Raw genomic sequence first — 25,818 nt, forward strand, 5'->3', positions numbered from 1 at the left:
CAGGAAGGAACCATATATTGGTGTATGATTAGTATGAAACAACAGGGTGAACAAGTTTCTTTAAAGTTCACGAATGATTATTAAAAGAGTTTAAATTAATGGTTCACGCTGTACAAAAGTAAAATACAAAAAAATCTTATCTGGTGACGGTAGGCTTGGATGTGGCGAACAATTATGACGATTACACTACTCACAGTACGGCCTGCAAGTATCTCGCTGCTGCTGTTGTTGTTGTTGTTGTTGTTGTTGTCGTCGTCTTCAGTCTAGAGACTGGTTTGATGCAGTTCTCCATGCTACTCTATCCTGTGCAAGTCTCTTCATCTCCAAGTACCTACTGCAACCTAGAGCCTTCTGAATCTGCTTAGTGTATTCATCTCTTGGTCTCCCTCTATGATTTTTACCCTCCACGCCGTCCTCCAGTACTAAATTGATGATCCCTTGTTAAATCAGAACATATACTACCAACCGAACCTCTCTTCTAGTCAAATTATGCCCCAAAATCCTCTTCTCTCTGTTGCAACGGCGACCGGAAGGGTCGCGGGGTTGTAGTGACGGAAACGCGGCGGGACCCCCGGAGCGGCCTGCAAACAACACCACAACGGGAGAGGACGGACACGACCAAAGGAGGAACTTACGACACAACAAGAACAGACAACAGAGTAACGAACCAAACAAGACAACCACGTCCACTGGAATAGAAACACGAAGTCAATACGCTGTCTGAGACGATATGTCCTGAGACGCAACGCGATGTTAGACTGCTGCCTTAGCCTTTATTTTTCCTTTATTGAGTTTCGCTTCCCCCTAAAGGGGGCGGGCTGGCAGCAGCTTATGCTGCCTTAGCTTTTTTTTTCTTTATTGTGATTTCATTCCCCTGCCCCATATGGGCAGGGGAGGGCTGTCAGCAGCACAATCCGCCGCTCTTCAGCCGAGAGACATGACAACTAAAACAAGAATAAAGTAATACATACATAAGGAGGCAAAAAAGGGGAACATAAAACAGAGTAAGGGGAGAAAATGGAGGTAAAAATACACTGACATGTAGACGTTTATTGGGGACAGTTAAGAAAGTCACCAGAAAGTTAAAAAACGCAGTTGGCGATTCTTAAAACACAGAGAAGACACTGGATGCGCATGCACAAGTTAAAAGTTGGCCACAGTATTAAAAACACTCCGAAACAACACACTTAAACCCACTTGGAGCACACACGACGAAGAATAAAACTACCAGGTGGGACCTGCCGAGGGAAAGGGCAGAGAGGATGGAAAAGGAGGGGAGAGCATGGGGCAGCTGGGGAAGCGGCGGGATGAAGAGAGGAGGGGCAACCGTGGGTTCACGAAGAGGCAGGAGACACATGGGGTGGGAGAGGAAAAGGGAAGACAGGGCAGGAGGGAGTGCAGAGACACTGAAAGAAGGCACAAGAGATGGAGGGGGAGTAGGAGGGGAAATCCACTCAGAAGGAGGGAGGGAGCCCTGAGGAGGAGGCAGGAGGAGGGGGTTTGAGTTGGTAGGAAGGGTAGATGTCAGGGCGAAGCTCATCATCCGGGAGGAGTAGACGGTGGAAGTTGTGTTGGGAAAGGAGATGGAGGGTGTGGAGATGGAGAGAGGGTGGGACACAACGGTAAAGGCACAGCAACTGGTTGGGAGTGGAGAGGAAGGGAGACACCAGGGGGTGAGGGGGATCAAGGCGGCGGATAATATATAGTGTGCGGATGTGTTCTAGGAAAAGGAGAAGGTGGGGGAAAGGGATGAGGTCATAGAGGATGCGCGTGGGGGACGGAAGGCGGATGCGGAAGGCGAGGCAGAGTGCACAGCGTTCGAGGATTTGGAGGGCATTATAGAACCGGGGAGGGGCGGAAATCCAAGCGATGCTGGCATAACGAAGGATGGGGCGCATCATGGATTTGTAGGTGTGGAGGATGGTGGAAGGATGCAGACCCCATGTCCGGCCAGACAGGAGTTTCAGGAGGCGGAGGTGGTTGTGAGCTTTGTTTTGGATGGTAAGGAGATGGGGAGTCCAGGTGAGGTGGCGGTCGAGGGTGAGGCCAAGGTATTTGAGGGTAGGAGTGAGGTGGATAGGACGGCCATAAATAGTGAGGTAGAAATCATGGAGGCGGAAGGAGCGGGTGGTGCGGCCTATGATGATCGCTTGGGTCTTGGAGGGATTAACACAGAGGAACCACTGGTTGCACCAAGCGGTGAATTGGTCAAGGTGGGTTTGGAGGGTACGTTGGGACTGTTGAAGGGTAGGATAAAGGGCTAGGAAGGCGGTGTCATCAGCGAACTGGAGAAGATGAACAGGAGGGGGAGGTTTGGGTATATCAGCAGTGTACAGGAGATAGACGAGAGGGGAAAGGACAGAACCTTGGGGCACGCCGGCAGAGGGGTAGAAAGTACGGGAGTTGGAATTGTGGATACTCACATAGGAGGGACGATGGGAGAGGAAGGAAGCAACGAGACGGACGAAGTTGATGGGGAGAGCATAGGTCTGGAGTTTGAAAAGGAGCCCGGGATGCCAGACACGGTCATAGGCGTTCTGGAGATCAAGGGAAACAAAGATAGCAGAGCGACGGGAGTTAAGTTGGAGGGAAAGAAGATTGGTAAGGTTAAGGAGCTGGTCGTCAGCAGAGAAGGAAGGCCGGAAGCCACATTGGGTAAGAGGAAGGAGGCGGTGCTGGTTAAGGTGGCGGTGGATACGGCGAGAGAGGATGGCATCAAAGACCTTACTGAACACGGAGGTGAGGCAGATGGGACAATAGGAAGAGGTAGCAGAGGGAGGTTTGTTAGGCTTAGGGAACAGCAGGACACGGGAAGTCTTCCACAGGTCAGGGTAAAATCCAGTGGAGGAGGACACTGTACAGGGTAGCAAGGACAGACAGGAAGGATGGAGGGGTTCCTTGAGGTGACGGTAGGTGACGCCATCATGACCAGGGGCGGTGTTGCGTTGGGAGCGGAGGACGAGTGTGATGTCTTGCATGGTGATGGGAGCGATGATGTCGGAGGGGGGTAGCTGATCCAAGTACTGGAAGCTAGGGGCGAGCGGGGAGACAGAGGTGTCAGTGTGGTCAAGGACAGTGGGGAAGAGGGAGTAATCAAAATGGGGATCGTCAGGAATGGAGAAGACCTCGGATAGGTGGGAAGCAAAATGGTTAGCCTTACTGAGGTTGTCAGGAAAGGGTCGATCGTCATGGAGGATGGGGTAATGCGGGGTGGGATGGCTACCAGTAAGGCGGTGGAAGGCTGACCAGTACTTGGAGGAGTTGACAGGGAGGGTGGAGTTTAGGCGTGTGCATGTCTGATGCCAGTCCCGGCGTTTCTTTGCTGTAAGGAGGTTCCGGATATGTCGCTGTAATTGCCGGTGGCGGGTGAGAGTATCCTGGTCACGAGTGCGGAGGAAGGAGCGGTAGAGCCTGCAGGATTCACGCAGAAGAAGGACGGCCTGTGGAGGAAGCGTAGGGCGGTGAGGGTGGATGAGTTTTGTAGGGACACGAGCCTCCACAGCGTCAGTGATGGTCTTCTGAAGGAAGGAAGAGGCATGGGTGATGTCATAAGGGTGGTGGAAAGTGAGAGGGTGGCTTTCGACCTGTAAGGCAATGGATTCCCGGTAGGCATCCCAATTGGCACGGTGGTAGTCATGGACAGACTTTGGAGTGGCAGTTGTGCAGGTGGCTGCAGTGGCAGGACGGGTAGAGGAGATGGTGAGAAGGACAGGGAGATGGTCACTACCGACGGGATCGAGGACATCAATGGCAATGTGACCAAGGAGGTTGGGGGAAGCGAGGATAACATCGGGGGTGGAGTTAGTTTCAGGACGGGTGTGCTGTGGGAGAGGAACAAGGTCACCATGGAGGGTGGCAAGGAACTGATGCCACCGCCGAAGGGTGGCAGGGTCACGGCTGTGGATGTTGAGGTCAGCGGCGATCACATAGGTGGAGAAGGTACGGTCAACATGGGAAATGAAGTCAAAGGGGAGAGGCGCTGCGGGGCGAATATAGATAGTGGCACAGTTGACGGTGAGGGAGGGGAAAAAAAAAAAAAAAGAGGCTGAGGAGAAGGTGTTCGGTTGGGTCATTGAGGAGGGGTTGCGGCCGGACAGGGAGATGCCTGAGGTGGCCGATAGCGACTCCACCTCGAGCTAGAGGAAGGGGATTGTCAGTGTGGTGAAGGAGATAAGGGGAGATGCGGACCACGTGGTGGGGTTGGAGGAAGGTTTCATTAAGGATGAATGAGTCAACCTGGTGCTGGGAGAGGGTATGCATGAAGAGGTATTTGTTTGCAGGGAGGGAGCGTATGTTGAGGTAGAGGAGACGATACTGTTGACGAGCCATGGGGTTGGGTGTGGGAAGGGTGCAGGAAGGGGAGAGAGGGGCTTAAACGAGGGTGTCTAGGCGGGTGAAGGTAAAGTGGGCCTGGTTGTGGGAGTATGTGGCGTAGGTGTTTAAGTGGAAAACAGAGCGGGCAGCGAGGGAAATCTGCTGGAGTGTGTGGGGGCGCTGGAAGGGGTGGATGTTCTGCAGGACGATGGTGAGGAACCGGATGATGTCTTCTGCTGTAGGGGGATGGCGGAGGGAATTGTTAGGGTGGATAGGTGGGTCAATGGGGCGAACGGGGACAGTGAGTTCAGGGTTGGTGGGAGGGGGCTTGGCTTTGCATTTGGAGGAATAGGTGGGGTGAGGTTCATTGCAGGTGTTGCAGGATGGGGGGGAGGCGAGGTTGGGACACTGTTTGAGGAAGTGAGAGGCTTTACAATGGGGGCAGGTGGGTGGGTTCTTGCAGTTTTGGGTGAGGTGGTATTGTACAGAAGACAACGCAGGCAGCGGTAGGATTGAGGAGGGGAACGGGACGGGTCAACAGGGTGGCGGCGGTTGAAAATCAGGGCTCCCTGCGTGAGGAGGTGGTCGATGGAGGAGGCGGACTCTGTAAAGATACAGATGAGGAAAGTAGGGCCAGAGGAGTTGTAAATACGGTGGGCAGAGCAGACTTCCAGGGAGGGGTGGGCATTCAGTTCCGCCAACACCTCAGCCTCCGTGACCACAGGGCTGAGTTTTGTGATGACGGCAGTGAGGGCCGGCAGACGACAAGGCGGTTGGGGTTGACGAGGAGAGGAGGATGTAAGGAATGGGGTGAGGGATGCGTGGGGCCCAAAGGTGATGCGGGGAAGGTGCCGGAGCAGATCAGTATGGAAGGACGGAGAGGGAGACTTGATGAGACCAGAGTCTCTGCGAGGGATAAGTTGGGTGATGGGTGCACTGGGGATGTACTTCCGGATTTCAAGGGTGAGGGTGCGGGCATCCAGGAATTTCAGATCAGGGTTGGCTAGGACAAAGGTATACAGGGAGGGGGCTGGAGAGGAGGGAGGTGGGGTGGTATCCATAGCGGGGTCAGTGGGAGGTGGGGTGGGCAGTGGCTTTTTGGAGGAAGGAGTAGAAGAGAGGTCGCCAGTGGGCCGTTTGGAAGATTTTTTGGCGGGTGTTGCCTGGGACGAAGGTTGAGGGACTGGATGGATGGGGAGGTGGTGGGAGGCAGGGCCCTCCTGTGAGGCAGTAGCACCAGATGAAAGGGTAGGGCGCTCTGTGGCGGCGACTGTGGCGCGGCGGGCGGAGACCCTGGCAGGGGAAGCAGTGGTAGTCGCAGGGGGGAGAGGGGGAAAGTCGTCTCGGGGGGCGACAGGAGCGGGAGGGGGGTTGGGAGCAGGGACAGAGGCAGGAGCTGGAGAAGCAGCAGGGGCAGTAGCAGGGGTAGGAGCAGGAGTGACGTACAGGTGGGGATACATCGATGGAGGAGATAGATGGGGAGGAGACGGTGAGTAAGGGAGGTGCATGAGACAGGTGAATCCCAGAGGAAGCACTCCATGACGTTACAGTGGGGGGCAGGTGAAGGAGCGGTGTAGATGATGGTGGTAGTTGGGGCGTCCATGATCGCAGGCGGCAGCGAACACCGAGAGACGGCGGCAGAAGAAGCGGCGAGCACCAAGAGACGGCGACAGCGGCGGCGGCGGCGGCGGCGGCGGCGGCTGAAGAAGCGGCGACCAGGTGGCGGCGGCAGAAGAGGAAGCGGCGAGCACCGACAGACGGCGACCAAGCGGCGGCGGCGGCGGCGGCGGCGGCGGCAAGCACCGGGCGGCGGCGAACAGACGACGACGACGACGGCGGCGGCGGCGGCGGCGGGCAGCAGTGACGGCGTGCAGACGGGCAACAACACGACAAGCACGGTTGGGACTCTTCCACGTCGAAGATACACCCTGAGAGTAGCCCAGGCAGTGCGAGTCCTCGATGAGGATGTGAGGGAATCCAACCCTCGAATGCCCTGCCTTAGCTTTTTTTTTCCCTTTATTGTAATTTTCAGCACCTCATACAAGGCGGGCTGGCAGCAGCTTAATACGCCGCTCTTCAGCCTTATGGGGTACAATAATATGAGATAGGTGACACAGAAAATACAAAAAATGGCGGGCAAAGAAAGTAGTTACAAAAAAAACAAAAAAGAAGAAGCCGTTCACGTTGGACGATAAAAACACTAACACTTGTTGACACGGCGCACAAGACATGGAGAACTGCGACGGCACATGTGAACAGTTGAGTTGTAACGGCACGAAACACAAAACGAAGCACACACACTAGACACTGATGGCAATGATCTCCGGCGCGCGAATGTTCACTATGCGTGTGCGAGTCCGGGGACCTGCCAAGAGAGGAGGAGGAGGAAGGGGAGTGGGAGAGGGAGAAGGGAGAGCAGAGATGCCACGGGCTGGGGAGAAAGGGGGGGAGGGAGGAAGGGGGAGGGGAATCCCGGGGGGAAGAGTGGTGGAGGGAGGGGACGGGGGAAAAGGAAAGAGAAGGGGAGGGAAGGGAAGAGAAGGGAGGGAGGGAGGGTGCCTAAAGGAAAGGACACCGGAAGTGGGTGGTGGGGCAGGGTCAAAGTTGATAGGAGGGGTAGATGGAGGGGAGGAGGACATCATCAGGGAGGGGGAGCTGGCGGAAGCCACCTTGGGAGAGAGTAAGGAGGGTGGAGAGATGGAGACCGGGCGGGACGTGGGAATACAGGCGCGGCAGCGGGCGGGGATGGGAGAGGATCATGGATACGAGTGGGTAAGGAGGATCGAGTTTACGGGAGGTGTACAGGATCCGTATCCTTTCAAGGAAAAGGAGGAGTTGGGGAAGGGGATGAGATCATACAGGATCCACGTGGGGGAGGGGAGACGGATGCGATAGGCGAGGCGGAGAGCATGGCGTTCAAGGATTTGAAGGGATTTATAAAAGGTAGGGGGGGCGGAGATCCAGGCTGGATGGGCATAACAAAGGATAGGGCGGATGAGGGATTTATAGGTGTGGAGGATTGTGGAAGGGTCCAGACCCCACGTACAGCGGGAAAGGAGCTTGAGGAGACGGAGTCGGGAACGTGCCTTGGCTTGGATTGTACAGAGATGGGGAGTCCAGGAGAGGCGACGGTCGAGGGTGACGCCAAGGTACTTAAGGGTGGGAGTGAGGGCGATGGGACGGCCATAGAAATCAAGGAGGCGGAAGGAAGGGGTGGTTTTGCTACAATGATCGCCTGGGTTTTCGAAGGATTGACCTTGAGCAACCACTGGTTACACCAAGCAGTGAATCGGTCAAGATGGGATTGGAGAAGGCGTTGGGAGCGTTGCAGGGTGGGGGCAAGGGCAAGGAAGGCGGTGTCATCGGCAAACTGGAGAAGGTGGACGGGGGGTGATGGCGGCGGCATGTCCGCCGTATACAAAAGATACAGGAGGGGGGAGAGGACGGAGCCTTGGGACACACCGGCGGAGGGGAAAAAGGTGTAGGAATCCGTGTTATGGATGGTGACATAGGAAGGACGGCGGGAGAGAAAGGAGCCGATCAGACGGACGTAGTTAATGGGAAAGGCGAAGGTTTTGAGCTTAAAGAGGAGACCGGAATGCCATACGCGGTCATATGCACGTTCGAGGTCCAGGGAGAGGAAGATTGCGGAGCGACGGGGATGGCCGAAAGCCACACTGGGTAACGGGAAGGAGGCGGTGCTGGCGGAGATGCTGGTGGATGCGTCGGGTGAGGATAGATTCCAGGACCTTGCTGAAGACCGAGGTAAGGCAGATGGGACGGTAGGAGGAGACGGCGGACGGCGGTTTGCCAGGTTTAAGGAACATGAGGATACGGGAGGTTTTCCACAGGTCGGGGTAGTAACCGGTGGAGAGGACTACATTGTAGAGCCTGGCCAGGGTGGAGAGGAAAGAGACAGGAGCTTCACGAAGGTGATGGTAGGTGACACGATCGTGACCAGGAGCGGTGTTGCGTTTTGTGCGGAGTGTAGCAATGAGATCCTGTGTAGTGATAGGGGCATTGAGTTCCGTGTGTGCAATGTTGTCCAAGTACTGGAAACCCGGGGCGAGGGGAGGGACGGAGGTGTCAGTTCGATCGCGGACATCCGGGAAGAGGGAGTAATCGAACTGGGGATCATCGGGGATGGAAAAGACATCGGAGAGGTAGGAGACAAAAATGATTGGCCTTACTAAGGGTGTCAGGGAAAGGGTGATCATCATGGAGAAGAGGATAATAGGGGGAGGGTTTAGTTCCGGTAAGACGACGGAAGGCCGACCAGAACTTGGACGAGTTGATTGGCAGGGTAGCATTTAAACGGGTGCATGTCTGTCGCCAGTCCCGGCGTTTCGTAGCCGCGAGCAAATTACGAATGTGTCGCTGGAGTTTCCGGTGGCGTCGTAGTGTGTCCGGGTCACGCGTGCGGAGGAAGGCACGGTAGAGACGACGGGATTCACGGAGGAGGAGAACAGCCTGTGGGGGTAAGGTAGGACGGTGGGGGTGGATGGCGACAGTAGGGACGTGGGCCTCCACGGCCTCAGACAAGGTCTGCTGGAGAAAGGAGGCGGCATGGGTGACATCGTCAGGGTGGTGGTAGGGGAAGGGGTGGCTATCGACCTGGGTGGAAAGGGTAGCCCGGTAGGCATTCCAGTCGGCTCGGGAATAGTCGAGGACAAACTTAGGGGGAGGGTCAGTACGAGGGTCGGGGCGAGGGCGACGACCGTCTGAAACAGTGAGGAGGACAGGGAGATGGTCGCTACCAATAGGCTCCAGGACATCCACCGTTATGCGGCCAAGGAGGTTGGGGGAGGAGAGGATAACATCAGGAGTGGAGTTGGATTCAGGACGGGTATGCTGGGGGATGGGGACCAGGTCGCCTTGAAGGGTGGAGAGGAACCGATGCCACCGCCATAACTGGGCAGCGGAACGACTATGGATGTTGAGGTCGGCGGCGATCACGTAGGAGGAAAAGGTACGATCGACGTGGGAGAGGAAGTCGAAGGGAATAGGAGCGTTGGGGCGGACATAGATGGTGGCGCAGGTAACGGTAAGGCCGGGGAAGAAGAGACTAAGGATCAGGTGTTCGGTGGGGTCGGGAAGGAGAGGTTGGAGCCGAACGGGGATCTGGCGGTGGTGACCAATGGCAACTCCGCCACGCGCAATTGGGAGGGGATTATCGGAGCGGTGGAGGAGGTAGGGCGAAGTGTGAATGGTGTGGTGGGGTTGGAGGAAGGTTTCATTAAGGAGGAAGGCATCCACGCGGTGGGTGGCAAGGGTGTGCAGGAAGAGGTTCCTGTTGGCAGGTAGGGAGCGGATGTTGTTGAAAAGGATACGTTGCTGTCGCGCCATGATAGGGATTTAGACGAGGGTGTCAAGGCGGGAGAAGGTGAAATGGGCCTGGTTGTTGGAGTAGGTGGCGTACATCTTGAGTTGGAATATGGAACGGGCGGCAAGGGAGATCTGCTGGAGGGTGTGGGGGCGCTGAAAGGGATGAACATTCTGGAGGACGATGGTAAGGAACCTGATGATGTCCTCAGCGGTGGGGGGGGGGGGGACGAAGGAAATTGCCAGGAGGGGTGGGGGCGTCCAGGGGACGGACAGGGACGGTGAGTTCAGGAGTGGTTGGAGGGGGTCGGGCTTTACACTTTTGGGAGTAGGTGGGATGGGGGAGATTGCAGGAAGGAGGGGATTGGAGGTTAGGGCACTGCCTGAGGAACTGCGCTTGCCGACAATGCGGGCAGGTGGGGGCCTCGCGGCACTCAGCTGTGGGGTGCGCATTATAGCGCAGACACCTCTGGCAGCGCAGGGATTGAGGAGAGGAACGGGAGGGGTCGACCTTTACCGCTGGTTAAAAAGGAGGGCACCCTCCTTCAGGAGACGGTCAATGGAGGGGGCATGCTCAGAAAAAACCCGCATAAGGCAGGTGGGGCCGGCAGCGTTATGTATGCGGCGAACCGCACGCACCTCCAAATGGGGATGCGCCTTGAGCTCCGCCAACACCTCCTCCTCCGTGATCACTGGACTAAGCCGAGTGATCACGGCGGTGAGAGTTGGCGGGCGACGCGAAGGTTGGGGTTGGCGGGAGGGAGGTGGTGAAGGAGCAGGGGTGAGAGAGGCATGAGGGCCAAAGCGGGTGACAGGGATGCGGGAAAGGAGGTATGTGTGGAGGGTTGGGCTGGGGGAGGAGATGAGGACCGAATCACGGCGAGGAGTGATGAGGGAGATGGGGGCACCAGGACAATGCTGGTGCAGGAAGAGGGTGAGGTTCCGGGCTTCAAGGAGAGAGGGATCAGGACGGGAGAGGAGGTAGCGGTAGGAGGAGGGGGTAGAGGAGGAGGATGAGGGGGCAGGGACAAGCGGGGAGACATCCATGGCATCATGGGTGGGGGAAGGAGGACGAGGCGGAGCCTTTTTGGAAGCAGAGGTGCCACTGGGGCGCTTGACGGCGGTGGAGGAGGTGTGGGGGATGGGAACAACGGGAATGTGGCGGGGAGGGGCAGGTCCCGGGGCCGGAGTCGGCGCCGGAGATGGTGACGGTGACGGTGACGGCGAAGGCGAAGGCGACGGCGACGATGACGATGACGGTGGCAGTGGCGGCGAAGGTGACGGGGCATGGACAGTAGCCCGACGGGCCACCACCCGAGCCGGAGCTGCAGTGACAGGCTGGGGGAGTGGGGGGAAAGGATCAGAACGAGAGGAGCGAGAGAAAGAAGCGGGAGAGGGGGCGACAAAGATAGAGGGTGAAGGGAGAGTGAGGAGAGGTGGGATGGAAGGAGGGGGGTGGGACTGGGCACACCAAGTTATACTGGTGGAGGCGGCGGAAGGGGAAGTATAAACTATGGCGGTGGTGGTAGCGGTGGCAGCGGTGGTGGGGGCGGACATGACGGTAGAGAGAAACAAGAACGAACAGAACGAAGAGGAAAGGACAGAAACTGGGGACAGACAAAGACGAAGACGGATGACGACGAAGACGGCCGTAGACCAGGGTCAGGACGGCGGCGACGGCGGCGACGGCGGCGACCAGGCGGCAACGGCGGCGGCGGCGGCGGCGGCGGCGGCGGCGGCGGGCACCGGATGGCGGCGGCGACGAACAGACGGACGGACGGACAGCAGGCAGCAGCGGCGGCGGCGGACAGCGAGCAGGCAGGCGGACAGACGGACGGACAGCAGGCAGCAGCGGCGGCGGCGGACAGCGAGCAGGCAGGCGGACAGACGGACGAACAGCGACAGCAGGAAGCGACGGGCAGGCAGGCAGGCAGACAGACGGACGAACAGCGACAGCAGGAAGCGACGGGCAGGCAGGCAGGCAGGCAGGCAGGCAGACACAACCGCCGAAGACGGAGATTACAACCTGAGAGTAGCCCAGGCGTTGCAACCTGACGTCGTCGACTGAGGGGATCCAACCCTCTGATACCTGCCTTAGCTTTTTTTTTTTTTTTTTTTTTTACTTTATTGTTATTTTAAAACCTGTACAACTCAGGTAGGCTGGCAGCGGCACACTACGCCGCTCTTCAGCCATAGCGTTTTACAAGAGTATAAAACATGGTGAATGACAAAGAACAAAGTGACGGGCAAAAGAGAGAGGTCACAGAGACATAAAAAACACGGAGTCGTTCACATGTGACGATAACAACACGGAAAACACGTCGGCACGGCGCACAAAGCACTGATGAGACCGATGGCACAAGTGAACGTAGGAGTGGGACGGCGGACACCAAAAACACTATACGACGTCACACACAGGAGACACAAAAGGCGACGATCTCCGGCGCGCGAATGTTCACTATACGTGTGCGAGTCCGGGGACCTGCCAAGAGAGGAGGAGGAGGAAGGGGAGAGGGAGAGCGAGAGGGGAGAGCAGAGATGCCACGGGCAGGGGAGATAGGGGGGAGGGAGGAAGGGGGAGAGGAAGCCCGGGGGAAGAGGGGGAAGGGAGGGGACAGGGAGACGGAAAAAGAAGGGAAGAGAAGAGAAGGGAGGGAGGATGCCGAAAGGAAAGGACACGGGAAGTGGGGGGCGGGGCAGGGTCAAAGTTGATAGGAGGGGTAGATGGAGGGGACGAGGACATCATCAGGGAGAGGGAGCTGGCGGAAGCCACCTTGGGAGAGGGTATGGAGGGTGGAGAGATGGAGACCGGGTGGGACGTGCGAATACAGGCGCGGCAGCGGGCGGGGGTGGGAGAGGATCGGGGAAAGGAGCGGGTGAGGAGGATCAAGTTTACGTGAGGTGTACAGCATACGTATCCTTTCAAGAAAAAGGAGGAGGTGGGGGAAGGGGATGAGATCATACAGGATCCGCGTGGGGGAGGGGAGACGGATGCGATAGGCAAGGCGGAGAGCATGGCGTTCAAGGATTTGGAGGGATTTATAAAAGGTAGGTGGGGCGGAGATCCACGCTGGATGGGCGTAACAAAGGATAGGGCGGATGAGGGATTTATAGGTGTGTAGGATTGTGGAGGGGTCCAGACCCCACGTGCGGCCGGAAAGGAGCTTGAGGAGACGGAGTTGGGAACGTGCCTTGGCTTGGATCGTCTGGAGATGGGGAGTCCAGGAGAGGCGACGGTCGAGGGTGACGCCAAGGTACTTAAGGGTGGGAGTGAGGGCGATAGGACGGCCATAGACGGTGAGATAGAAATCAAGGAGGCGGAAGGAAGGGGTGGTTTTGCCTACAATGATCGCCTGGGTTTTGGAGGGATTGACCTTGAGCAACCACTGGTTACACCAAGCGGTGAACCGGTCAAGATGGGATTGGAGAAGGCGTTGGGAGCGTTGCAGGGTGGGGGCAAGGGCGAGGAAGGCGGTGTCATCGGCAAACTGGAGGAGGTGGACGGGGGGCGACGGCGGCGGCATGTCCGCCGTGTACAAAAGGTACAGAAGGGGGGAGAGGACGGAGCCTTGGGGCACACCGGCGGAGGGGAAAAAGGTGTAGGAATCGGTGTTATGGATGGTGACATAGGAAGGACGGCGGGAGAGAAAGGAACCGATCAGACGGACGTAGTTAATGGGAAGGGCAAAGGTTTGGGGCTTGAAGAGGAGACCGGAATGCCAGACGCGGTCATAAGCGCGTTCGAGGTCAAGTGAGAGGAAGATGGCGGAGCGACGGGAATTAAGCTGTTCGGAAAGGAGATGAGTGAGGTGAAGGAGAAGATCGTCGGAAGAGAAGGCTGGCCGAAAGCCACACTGGGTGACGGGAAGGAGGCGGTGCTGGCGGAGATGCTGGTGGATGCGGCGGGTGAGGATAGATTCTAGGACCTTGCTGAAGACCGAGGTAAGGCTGATGGGATGGTAGGAGGAGACGGCTGACGGCGGTTTGCCAGGTTTAAGGAACATGAGGATACGGGAGGTTTTCCACAGGTCGGGGTAGTAACCGGTGGACAGGACTACATTGTAGAGCCTGGCCAGGGTGGAGAGGAAAGAGACAGGAGCTTCACGAAGGTGACGGTAGGTGGCACGATCGTGACCAGGAGCGGTGTTGCGTTTTGTGCGGAGGGTAGCAATGAGATCCTGTGTAGTGATAGGGGCATTGAGTTCCGTGTGTGTAATGTTGTCCAAGTACTGGAAGCCAGGAGCGAGGGGAGGGGAAGAGGTGTCAGTTCGATCGCGGATATCCGGGAAGAGGGAGTAATCGAACTGGGGATCATCGGGGACGGAAAATACATCGGAGAGGTAGGAGGCAAAGTGATTGGCCTTACTAAGGGAGTCAGGGAAAGGGTGATCATCATGGAGAAGAGGATAATAGGGGGAGGGTTTAGTTCCGGTAAGGCGACGGAAGGCCGACCAGAACTTGGACGAGTTGATTGGTAGGGTTGCATTTAAACGGGTGCATGTCTGTCGCCAGTCCCGGCGTTTCTTAGCCGCGAGCAAATTACGAACGTGTCGCTGGAGTTGCCGGTGGCGTCGGAGTGTGTCCGGGTCACGCGTGCGGAGGAAGGCACGGTAGAGACGACGGGATTCACGGAGGAGGAGAACGGCCTGTGGGGGTAAGGTAGGACGGTGGGGGTGGATGGCGACAGTAGGAACGTGGGCCTCCACGGCCTCAGACAAGGTCCGCTGGAGAAAGGAGGCGGCATGGGTGACATCGTCAGGGTGATGGTAGGTGAGAGGGTCGCTATCGACCTGGGTGGAAAGGGTATCCCGGTAGGCATTCCAGTCGGCTCGGGAATAGTCGTGGACATACTTAGGGGGAGGGTCAGTACGAGGGTCGGGGCGAGGGCGACGACCGTCTGAAACGGTGAGGAGGACAGGGAGATGGTCGCTACCAATAGGCTCCAGGACATCCACCGTTATGCGGCCAAGGAGGTTGGGGGAGGAGAGGATAACATCAGGAGTGGAGTTGGATTCAGGACGGGTATGCCGGGGGATGGGGACGAGGTCACCTTGAAGGGTGGAGAGGAACCGATGCCATCGCCGTAACTGGGCAGCGGAACGACTATGGATGTTGAGGTCGGCGGCGATCACGTAGGAGGAAAAGGTACGATCGACGTGGGAGAGGAAGTCGAAGGGAATAGGAGCGTTGGGGCGGACATAGATGGTGGCGCAGGTAACGGTAAGGCCGGGGAAGAAGAGACTAAGGATCAGGTGTTCGGTGGGGTCAGGAAGGAGAGGTTGGAGCCGAACGGGGATCTGGCGGTGGTGACCAATGGCAACTCCGCCACGTGCAATCGGGAGGGGATTATCGGAGCGGTGGAGGAGGTAGGGCGAAGTGTGGACTGTGTGGTGGGGTTGCAGGAAGGTTTCATTGAGGAGGAAGGCATCCACGCGGTGGGTGGCAAGGGTGTGCAGGAACAGGTTTTTGTTGGCGGGAAGGGAGCGGATGTTGTTGAAAAGGATACGTTGCTGTCGCGCCATGACTGGGATTTAAACGAGGGTGTCAAGACGGGAGAAGGTGAAATGGGCCTGGTTGTTGGAGTAGGTGGCGTACATCTTGAGGTGGAAGATGGAACGGGCAGCAAGGGAGATCTGCTGGAGGGTGTGAGGGCGCTGAAAGGGATGAACATTCTGGAGGACGATGGTGAGGAACCTGATGATGTCCTCAGCGGTGGGTGGGGGACGAAGGAAATTGCCAGGAGGGGTGGGGGCGTCCAGAGGACGGACAGGTACGGTGAGTTCAGGAGTGGTTGGAGGGGGTCGGGCTTTGCACTTTTGGGAGTAGGTGGGATGAGGGAGATTGCAGGTATTACAGGAGGGAGGGGATTGGAGGTTAGGGCACTGCCGGAGGAAGTGCGCCTGCCGACAATGCGGGCAGGTGGGGGCCTCGCGGCACTCAGCTGTGGGGTGCGCATTATAGCGCAGACACCTCTGGCAGCGCAGGGATTGAGGAGGGGAACGGGAAGGGTCGACCTTGTACCGCTGGTGGAAGAGGAGGGCACCCTCCTTCAGGAGACGGTCAATGGAGGGGGCGTCCTCAGAGAAAACCCGCATAAGGCGGGTGGGGCCGGCCGAGTTGAAAATGCGGCGGACTGCCCGCACCTCCAGCGTGGGATGGGCCTGGAACTCCGCCAACACCTCCTCCTCTGTGATCGACGGTCTGAGCCGCGTGATCACGGCGGTGAGGGTCGGCGGGCGACGCGGGGGTTGGGGTTGGCGGGTAGGAGATGGAGAAGGAGCAGGGGTAAGGGAGGCGTTGGGACCAAAACGGTTGATGGGGAGGCGGGAGAGGATGTCAGTATGGAGGGTTGGGCTGGGGGAGGAGATGAGAACAGAATCGCGGCGAGGAGTGAGGAGGGAGATGGGGGCACCAGGACAATGCTGGCGAAGGAAGAGGGTGAGGTTCCGGGCTTCAAGGAGAGAGGGATCAGGACGGGAGAGGAGGTAGCGGTAGGAGGAAGGGGGAGAGGAGGAGGATGAGGGGGCAGGGACAGGCGGGGAGACTTCCATGGCATCATGGGTGGGGGAAGAAGGACGAGGCGCAGCCTTTTTGGAAGCAGAGGAAGCAGGGGTGCCACCGGGGCGCTTGACGGCGGTGGAGGAGGTGTGGGGGATGGGAACAACGGGAATGTGGCGGGGAGGGGCAGGTCCCGGGGCCGGAGTCGGCGCCGGAGATGGTGACGGTGACGGTGAAGGCGACGGCGACGATGACGATGACGGTGGCAGTGGCGGCGGTGATGGCGAAGGTGACGGGGAGAGCTGGGCGTGGGCAGTGGCCCGACGGGCCATCACCCGAGCTGGGGCTGCAGTGACAGGCTGGGGGAGTGGGGGGAAGGGATCAGAACGAGAGGAGCGGGAGGAAGAAGCGGGAGAGGGGGCGACAAAGATAGAGGGTGAAGGGAGAGTGAGGAGAGGTGGAATGGAAGGAGGGGGGTGGGACTGGGCACACCAAGTTATAGTGGTGGAGGCGGCGGAAGGGGAGGTATAGACAATGGCGGTGGTGGTGGTAGTGACAGTGGTGGTGGGGGTGGACATGACGGAAGAGAGAAACAAGAACGAACAGAACGAAGAGGAGAGGACAGAAATTGGGGACAGACAAAGACGAAGACGGATGAAGACGAAGACGGCCGTATACCAGGGTCAGGACGGCGGCACCGGACGGCGGCGGCGGGCACCGGCGGCGGCGGCGAGCACCGGCAGGCGGCGACCAGGCGGGGGCGGCGAGCACCGGCAGGCGGCGACCAGGCGGGGGCGGCGAGCACCGGCAGGCGGCGACCAGGCGGGGGCGGCGACGGCGGCGGCCAGGCGGGGGCGGCGAGCCCCGGCAGGCGGCGACGGCTGCGGCGGCTGCAAGGACCGGAAGGCGGCGACCAAGCGGCGGCGGCGTTGACGGTGACGGCAAGCAGACGACACGGCAGGGATCTTCCACGTCGAAGGCGCACCCTGAGAGTAGCCCAGGCAGTGAAACTCTTCGATGAAGAAGAGAGGGAATCCAACCCTCGAATGACCTGCCTTAGCGCAAGGCAGGCGCTTAAGTAGGCTATCGGGGGCGCTGCTATTGGCCGCTGGGACCTCGTGTTCCACTGTGGCGCCCTCACACTAAAAAGCAGGCCAGGAGGCGCGCGACGCCACAGCTTACGGCGCGATGGTGCAGAGACCTCTAGGGGTCTTCGACGCCCATGACGTCTGGCGCGGATTCAAATTCCGCGGCGCGCAGTACCAGACTCCCCAATTCTATTCAGTACCTCCTCATTAGTTACGTGATCTACTCACGTAACCTTGAGCATTCTTCTGTAGCACCACATTTCGAAAGCTTATATTCTCTTCTTGTCTGAACTATTTATCGTCCGTTTTTCACTTCCATACATGGTTACACTCCATACAAATACTTTCAGAAACGACTTCCTGACACTTAAATCTATACTCGAAGTTTACAAATTTCTCTTTCTCAGAAACGCTTTTCTTGCCATTAGCAGTTTACATTTTATATCTTCCCCATTTCGACCATCCTCAGTTATTTTGCTCCCCAAATAGCAAAACTCCTTTACTACTTTAAGTGTCTCATTTCCTAATCTAATTCCCTCAGCGTCACCTGAATTAATTCGACTACATTCCATTATCCTCGTTTTGCTTTTGTTGATATTAATCTAATAGTCTCCATTCAAGACTCTGTCCATTCCTTTCAACTGCTCTTCCAGCTCCTTTGCTGTCTCTGACAGAATACAGTGTTATCGGCAAACCTTGAAGTTTTTATTTCTTCTCCATGGATTTTAATTCCTACTCCTAATTTTTCTTTCGTTTCCTTTACTGCTTGCTCAATCTATAGATTGAATATCCGGGATAGCCTACAACCCTATCTTACTCCCTTCCCAACCACTGCTTCCCTTAAATGCCCCTCGACTCTTATAACTGCCATCAGGTTTCTGTACAAATTGTAAATAGCCTTTCGCTCCCTGTATTTTACCCCTACCACCTTCAGAATTTGAATGAGAGTATTTCAGTCAACATTGTGAAAAGCTTTCTCTAAGTCTGGAACGTTAGAAACATGGGTTTACCTTTTCTTAATCTTTCTTCTAAGATAAGTCGTAGGGTCAGTATTGCATCACGTGTTCCTACTTTTCTACGGAATCCTAACTGATCTCCCTCTAGGTCAGCTTCTACCAGGTTTTCCATTCGTCTCTAAAGAATTCGTGTCAATATTTTACAGCCGTGACTTATTAAACTGATAGTTCGGTAATTTTCACACCTGCCAACACCTGCTTTCTTTGGGATTCGAATTATTATATTCTTCTTGAAGTCTGAGGGTATTTTACCTGTCTCATACATCTTACTCATCATATGGAAGAGTTTTGTCATGGTTGGCTCTCCCAAGGCTATCGGTAGTTCTAACAGAATGTTGTCTAAACCCAGAGCCTCCTTTCGACTTGGGTCTTTGAGTGTTCTGTCCAATTCATCACGCAGTATCATATCTCCCATTTCATCTTCACCTACGTCCTCCTCCATGATATTGCCCTCAAGTACATCGCCCTTGTATAGACCCTCTATATACTCCTTCCACCTTTCTGCTTTCCCTTCTTTGCTTAGAACTGGTTTTCCACCTGAGCTCTTGATATTCATACAAGTGGTTCTCTTTTCTCCAAAGGTCTTTTTAATTTCCCGTAGGCAGTATCTATCCTACCCCTAGTGATATATGCCTCTACATCCTTACGTTTGTCCTCTAGCCATCCCTGCTTAGCAAAAAAATGTGTGTGAAATCTTATGGGACTTAACTTCTAAGGTCTTCAGTCCCTAAGCTTACACACTACTTAACCTAAATTATCCTAAGGACAAACACACACACCCATGCTCAAGGGAAGACTCGAATTTCCGCTGTTGGTGAATGACGCTTCATCGCCGGGACCAGCCCCTGCTTAGCCATTTTGGACTTCCTGTCGATCTCAGTTTTCAGACTTTTGTATTCTTTTTTGCCTGCTTCATTTACTGCATTTTTATATTTTCTCCTTTTATAATTATATTCAATATCTCTTCTATTACCCAAGGATTTCTACTAGCTCTCGTCTTTTTACCTACTTGATCCTCTGCTGCCTTCACTATTTCATCCCTCAAAACTACCCATTCATATTCTACTGTATTTCTTTCCCCCATTCTTGTCAATCGTTCCCTAATGCTTCTTCTGAAACTCTCTACAATCTCTGGTTCTTTCAGTTTATCCAGGTCCCATCTCCTTAAATTCCCACCTTTTTGTAGTTTCTTCAGTTTTAATCTGCAGTTCAAAACCAATAGATTGTGGTCAGAATCCACATCTGCCCCTGGAAATGTCTTACAGTTTAAAACCTAGTTCCTAAATCTCTGACTTACCATTATATGATCTATCCGAAACCTTCCAGTGTCTTCAGGCCTCTTTCGCGTATACAGCCTTTTTTTCATGATTCTTAAACCAGCTGTGATTAAGTTACGCTCTGTGCAAAATTCTACCAGGCGGCTTCCTCTTTCATTCCTTACTCCCATTCCATATTCACCTACTACTTTTCCTTCTCTTATTTTTCCTAATGTTGAATTCCAGTCCTCCGTGACTATTAAGTTTTCATCTCCATTATATGAATAATTTCTTGTATCTCATCATACCTTTCTTGAATCTCTGCTCCGTCTGCGGAGCTAGTTGGCGTACAAACTTGTACCACTATGGTAGGCATGGGCATGCTACAATAATGCGTTATCTTTGTTGTGCATAGTAGCCTTCCCGCGCTCCTATTTTTTTATTCATTATTAATCCTACTCCTGCGTTACCCCTATTTGATTTTGTATTTAGAACAATGTGTTCACCTGCCTTCTGCCCTGTATTCCTCCTGCCACCGAACTTCACTAATCCCACTATATCTAACTTTAACCTATCCATTTCCCTTTTTAAATTTTCTAACCTACCTGTCGAATTAAGGCATCGGACATTCCACGCTCCGATCCATAGAACGCCTGTTTTGTTTCTCCTGATAACGACGTGCTCCAGAGTATTCCCTGCCCGGAGATCCGAATGAGGGACTATTTTACCTCCAGAATATTTTAACCAAGAGGACACCATCATCATTTAACCATACGGTAAAGCTGCATGCCCCCGGGAGAAATTACAGTGGTAGTTTCCCTTTGCATTCAGCTGATCGCAGTACCAGCACAGCAAGGCCGTTTTGGTTAATGTTACAAGGCCAGATCAGTCAGTCATCCAGACTGTTGCCTCTGTAACTACTGAAAAGGGTGCTGCTGACGTTTCAACACATACCCCTCCACTGTGGTTGCACCTACGGTACGGCTATCTGCATCGCTGAGGCACGCAAGCCTCCACACCGACGGCAATGTCTATGGTTCATGGAGGGGGATCATTCTGTATGGGCTCAATTTCTCTTCTTGGCGACGTTCAATTTTACATACAGTAGCTCAACAACTCGCAGGTATGCCGTAAGCCGTTTGCAGCCTTCATCCTGGGGAGTTGTGCAAATTTGCAGACAGAGCTTCTCGTGCTCCACAAGGGTGTTGCCTCAATCACTGCTGCCTAGAGACTGTGTGACTTACTTCCAACGCTTGCTCTAGGTAGCCAATTCGCCCGTGCCACCTTTTCCACTCCCCAGAGCCACTTTCGTTTTAAACAAAAGCACACTGGCTTTTACCTATTTCTTACGTTGTTCGTGACCATTTCTTAAATTTTCAGATTGATATCAACATGAACAATTTATACACACAAATATTCTTAAATACAAAATGTAATCAGGAAATAATTTAACGTAATAAACAACTTACGTAGTATTTTACATACATAACTCACATACAATGCAAAGAACTTCAGTCTCCAGTGTAGTACACTTTACTTTAGATATACAGAAAATATAGGACGAATATGCGAAAATTTTAAAGCAAAAAAATTATAAACATTTAAATGAACCATAAACAAATAATGTTATACACTGTCCTGCTGGTAGGTTCCATCGTGCCGAGATATATCAAATTATGTGGGTGGATATGTCCCCAAGGATAGATGCATACTTACGTCGATCCATTGTGCTTTCCAGAATGACGAGCTCACGCAGGAAAAACCGTGAAAACATTCCCCAGACAATAGCGCTACCTCCTCTGGACTGGAATTTTCTGATGATTATTGCAAGGTGTTTACTTTCAGACGTTTCGCGGCGCAGGAGCATAAAACGTGCTTAGTATGAAAAGGTCACCTGTGGGCGTCCAGTTGCGGTATTGGCGTCCACGAACGGCAGTCACTATGGGTGCATGAAGCAAGCGCCAACTTCGAAGGTCTGTATGCAGCAACGTTCGCTGGAAAGTTGTTGAGGAGACACTGTTGGTATCCTTTGGTTCATTTGGGAGATCAGTTGCTCAACAGTTGCACGTCTGTGCGTCAGTACACGGCTCCGAAGCGCCGTTCACCATTATCTTTTATGGCTCGTAGTTCACCACAGCCACCTCGTCGCCGGTTTTGGACAGCACCATTTTACCATGCACTGTGCACTTTAACCACGGCGGCAAGCAAACAGATTACAGTCGTTGCAGAAAATCCTTCGACCCTTGGCCCAAAAGCCAATGGTCATGCTCTTTCGGAAGTCAGATAAATCGCTCCGTTTCCGTATTACGACAACGACTGCACTATTTTCACCTTCCCCACCGACAGTATTTATTTACCCTGCTCTGCTATCATCACCACCTGCCGTCTGTCAGTGGTTATCGCACGTTGACGTCGAATATGGGCGATAGTCACATTCATGTGACTTCGTAGCGTAGTGGTATGGTTTCTGACACCCATTTTGGAGGTTATGGGTTCGAATAGCTGTATTTCCTCTTCCCCACAGTCACTTAATGAACAAAGTAAGAGCATATGGACTATCAGACCAACTGTGTGATTGGATTGAAGAGTTCCTAGATAACAGAACGCAGCATGTCATTCTCAATGGAGAGAAGTCTTTTGAAGTAAGAATGATTTCAGGTGTGCCGCAGGGGAGTGTAATAAGACCGTTGGTATTCACAATATACATAAATGACCTTGTGGATAACATCGAAAGTTCACTGAGGATTTTTGCGGATGATGCTGTTATATATCGAGAGGTTGTAACAATGGAAAATTGTACTGAAATGCAGGAGGATGTGCAACGAATTGACGCATGGTGCAGGGAATGACAATTGAATCTCAATGTAGACAAATGTAATGTGCTGCGAATATACAGAAAGAAAGGTCCTTTATCATTTACACTACAATATAGCAGGTCAGCAACTGGAAGCAGTTAATTTCATAAATTATCTGGGAGTAGGCATTAGCAGTGATTTGAAATGGAATGACCATATAAAATTAATCGTCGGTAAAGCGGATGCCAGACTGAGATTCATTGGAAGAATCCTAAGGAAATGCAGTCCGAAAACAAAGGAAGTCGGTTACAGTACAATTGTTCGCCCACTGCTTGAATACTGCTCACCGGTGTGGGATCCGTACCAGATAAGGTTGATGGAAGAGATAGAGAAGATCCAACGGAGAGCAGCGCGCTTCGTTACAGGATGATTTAGTAATCGCGAAGGCATTACGGAGATGATAGATAAACTCCAGTGGAAGACTCTGCAGGAGAGACGCTCAGTAGCTCGGTACGGGTTTTTGTTGAAGTTTCGAGAACATACCTTCACCGAGGAGTCAAGCAGTATATTGCTCCCTCCTACGTATATCTCGCGAAGAGACCATGAGGATAAAATCAGAGAGATTAGAGCCCACACAGAGGCATACCGACAATCTTTCTTTCCACGAACAATACGAGACTGGAATAGAAGGGAGAACCGACAGAGGTACTCAAAGTACCCTCCGCCACACAGCGTCGGGTGGCTTGCGGAGTATGGTTGTAGATGTAGATGTAGACTGCGTGCAAAGGCTGTGACATACGCTATGGAACATATGGTTTTGCATCACGATGTAGTTTACTGTTGAAATTCCGGGTGCGTACATTCCTAGAAGGGTCAGCTAATATATTGATTTCTGTTACGTGTATCTCGAGAAAAGACCATGAAGGTAAAATCAGAGAGATTCGAGTTTACACGGAGGCTTATTAAGAATATTTCTCCCCGCTAACCATTCTCGACCTCCCGTCATACACCGTACTGTGGCTTGTGGAGTATAGATGTAGATGCAGATCTAGAAAGCCTTATTCTATTTAAATCAGAAGTACCGTACTTCCCTCCGCTTATCTTGTTTTCTTCTTTCGGCAAATATTTTCAAGTGAAAGATAAGTTGGGCTTCAGTAGAACAGCAGGAATTTGCGAAGTGAAAGAGGAGTAAATTCTGATCATCAAAACTATTCTCAGTGGTCGTAGAGGGTGTCTGAAGATCATTAAATTGGGAAAACCAAGAATAGGTACTGGTTAACTAAAAGATTTGGCACAAATCTGCCAGTTACTGAAAGTTAAGTCTTTACTGTCACTACCAAACCAGTCACACACGGAGCTGCTTTTTCACAGACTACTTGCTTATACTGATAGCATCCTGTGCTGGCGTCGGCCTGAGAGTTTCAGGATACGTGCCTCTCTCTTTCTTGCTGTCCCTCACAGAAGTAGTGCCCACTGCATGTAGTAAAAGTATTTACATGGGTGGCCAAGTACTTCTGGGTTCTGCCACAATCGTCTTAAAATAAGTTTTCTATTCTAATCAGTGTAGGTAGAACACAGTTTCTGGTCACTCGCACTGGCAGTGGCGTAGAGAGTGCTGTAACAAACGGGCGGTACCTGTGGTCGGTGAAAGCGGATTTCACGGAGCGAACGACCAGGCAGTAGCGAAGGCAAGCTCAGTGGCTCTACTGTCAATCGCACGTACCGAAGTCTTTACAGAATAGCGAGAACTGCCAAAGACGTGCGTGGCTGCGGTATCTGGAGGCACTCTCGCGTCGGTGGACGAGCCCACGTGACAAGCCTGCAGCTGTGACAATGCCCTCCGAAGGAGCGACCTGTGACCGACTTATTTAGTCTTAGTATCTCAGACTTGTCCTCCAAATTCGTACTCAGGCTGGCAAAAAATCCACTAAAATTATAAAAAATGTATGTATGTATATACCACCAGAAGAGCCAAAGAAACTGGTACACCTGCATAATATCGTATAGTGCCCCCTCGAGAATGCAGAAATGCCACAAAATGAAATACCATGGACTCAACTAATGTGTGGAGTAGTGCTGGAGGGAACTGACACCTTGAGATCCTGCAGGGCCATCCATAAATCCGTAATAGTCCGAGGAGGTGCAGATCTCTTCTGATCAGCACGTTGCATCTGGGAAGAAATGGTCCATAATGTTCATGGCACGTAGCATCTTGGAAGATATGGTCAGTAATGTTCATGGCTGGGGATAGCAGCCAGCGGAACTGTTTAAACTCAGAAAAGTGATCCGGAAGCCACTATGTAGCAGTTCTGGACTTGTGGGGTGTCGCATTGTCCTGCTGGAATTGCCAAAGTCCGTCGGAATCCACAATGGACATGAATGCATGCAGGTGATCACACAGGACGCTTACGTTCGTCACCTGTCAGAGTTGTATCTAGACGTATCAGGGGGTCCATATCGCTCGAATTGCGCACGTCCCACGCCAATACAGAGCCTCCACTAGCTTGAACAGTTCCCTGCTGACATGCAGGGTCCATGGTTTCATGGGCTTGTCTCCATACCCGTACACGTCCATCCGCTCGATACAATGTGAAACGAGACTCGTCCGACGAGGCGACATATTTCCAGTCATCATCAGTCCAATGTCTATGTTGACGGGCCCAGGCGACGCGTAAAACTTTGTGTTGTGCAGTCATCAAGGGTACACGAGTGGGCCTTCGTCTTCGAAAGCCCTTACTGATGATGCTTCGTTGAATGGTTCGCACTCTGACACTTGCTGGTGGCCCAGCATTGAAATCTGCGGCAGCTTGCGGAAGGGTTGCACTTCTGCCACGTTGAACGATTCTCTTCAGTCGTAGTTGGTCCCGTTCTTGCAGGATCTTTTTCTGGCCGCAGCAGTGTCGGAGATTTGATGTTTTACCGGATTCGTGATATTCACAGTACACTCGTTAAATAGTCGCACGGGAAAATCCCCACTTCATCGTTACCTGGGAGATGCTGTGTCCCATCACTCGTGTGCCGACTCTAACACCGCGTTCAAACTCACTCGAATCTTGATAACTTGTCATTGTAGCAGCGGTAACTGATCTAACTACTGCGCCAAACACTTGTTGTCTTATATAGGCGTTGCCGACCGCAGCGCCGTATTCTGCGTGTTTACACATTCGTGTATTTGAATACGCATGCTCATAGCAGTTTCTTTGGCGCTTCAGTGTATGTATGTTCCACATCTCCTTATTAACCATTGGACCGATTTCAACCAAACTTGGCACACATACCATCTACATCCTGGAAACAGTCACTGCGGGGGTAAGAACCACCAACCTATCCAAAAGGGTGGGTGTGGGGGAGAAAAACAGTGTAACCCACGACGCGAGAAACCCATACTTCGGTTATCCAGTATTTGAGAATGTGAGTATTTAGAAATTTGCAAAAAACTTTACAAACAATATTTCAAACTTTTCTGAAACTTTTTCTCGCTGATCACCCCCACAAATGATGAAAGTCGTTTACTACAGTTTTGTTGTTC

At 53.5% G+C, this 25,818-nt stretch overlaps 1 protein-coding gene across 1 annotated transcript in view; it reads right to left on the bottom strand.

Moving 5' to 3' along the window:
* Positions 1-5,858: 5,858 nt before the first annotated feature.
* Positions 5,859-25,818, bottom strand: part of LOC124605945 — a 157,653-nt gene continuing 137,693 nt past the window's right edge. The window contains 2 exon segments of the mRNA XM_047137905.1: positions 5,859-6,014; positions 16,910-17,120. Of these exon segments, the coding sequence (XP_046993861.1) occupies positions 5,859-6,014; positions 16,910-17,120 (367 nt within the window).

This window comes from Schistocerca americana, chromosome 3 (assembly GCF_021461395.2).
Source record: "Schistocerca americana isolate TAMUIC-IGC-003095 chromosome 3, iqSchAmer2.1, whole genome shotgun sequence".
NCBI lineage: Eukaryota > Metazoa > Arthropoda > Insecta > Orthoptera > Acrididae > Schistocerca > Schistocerca americana.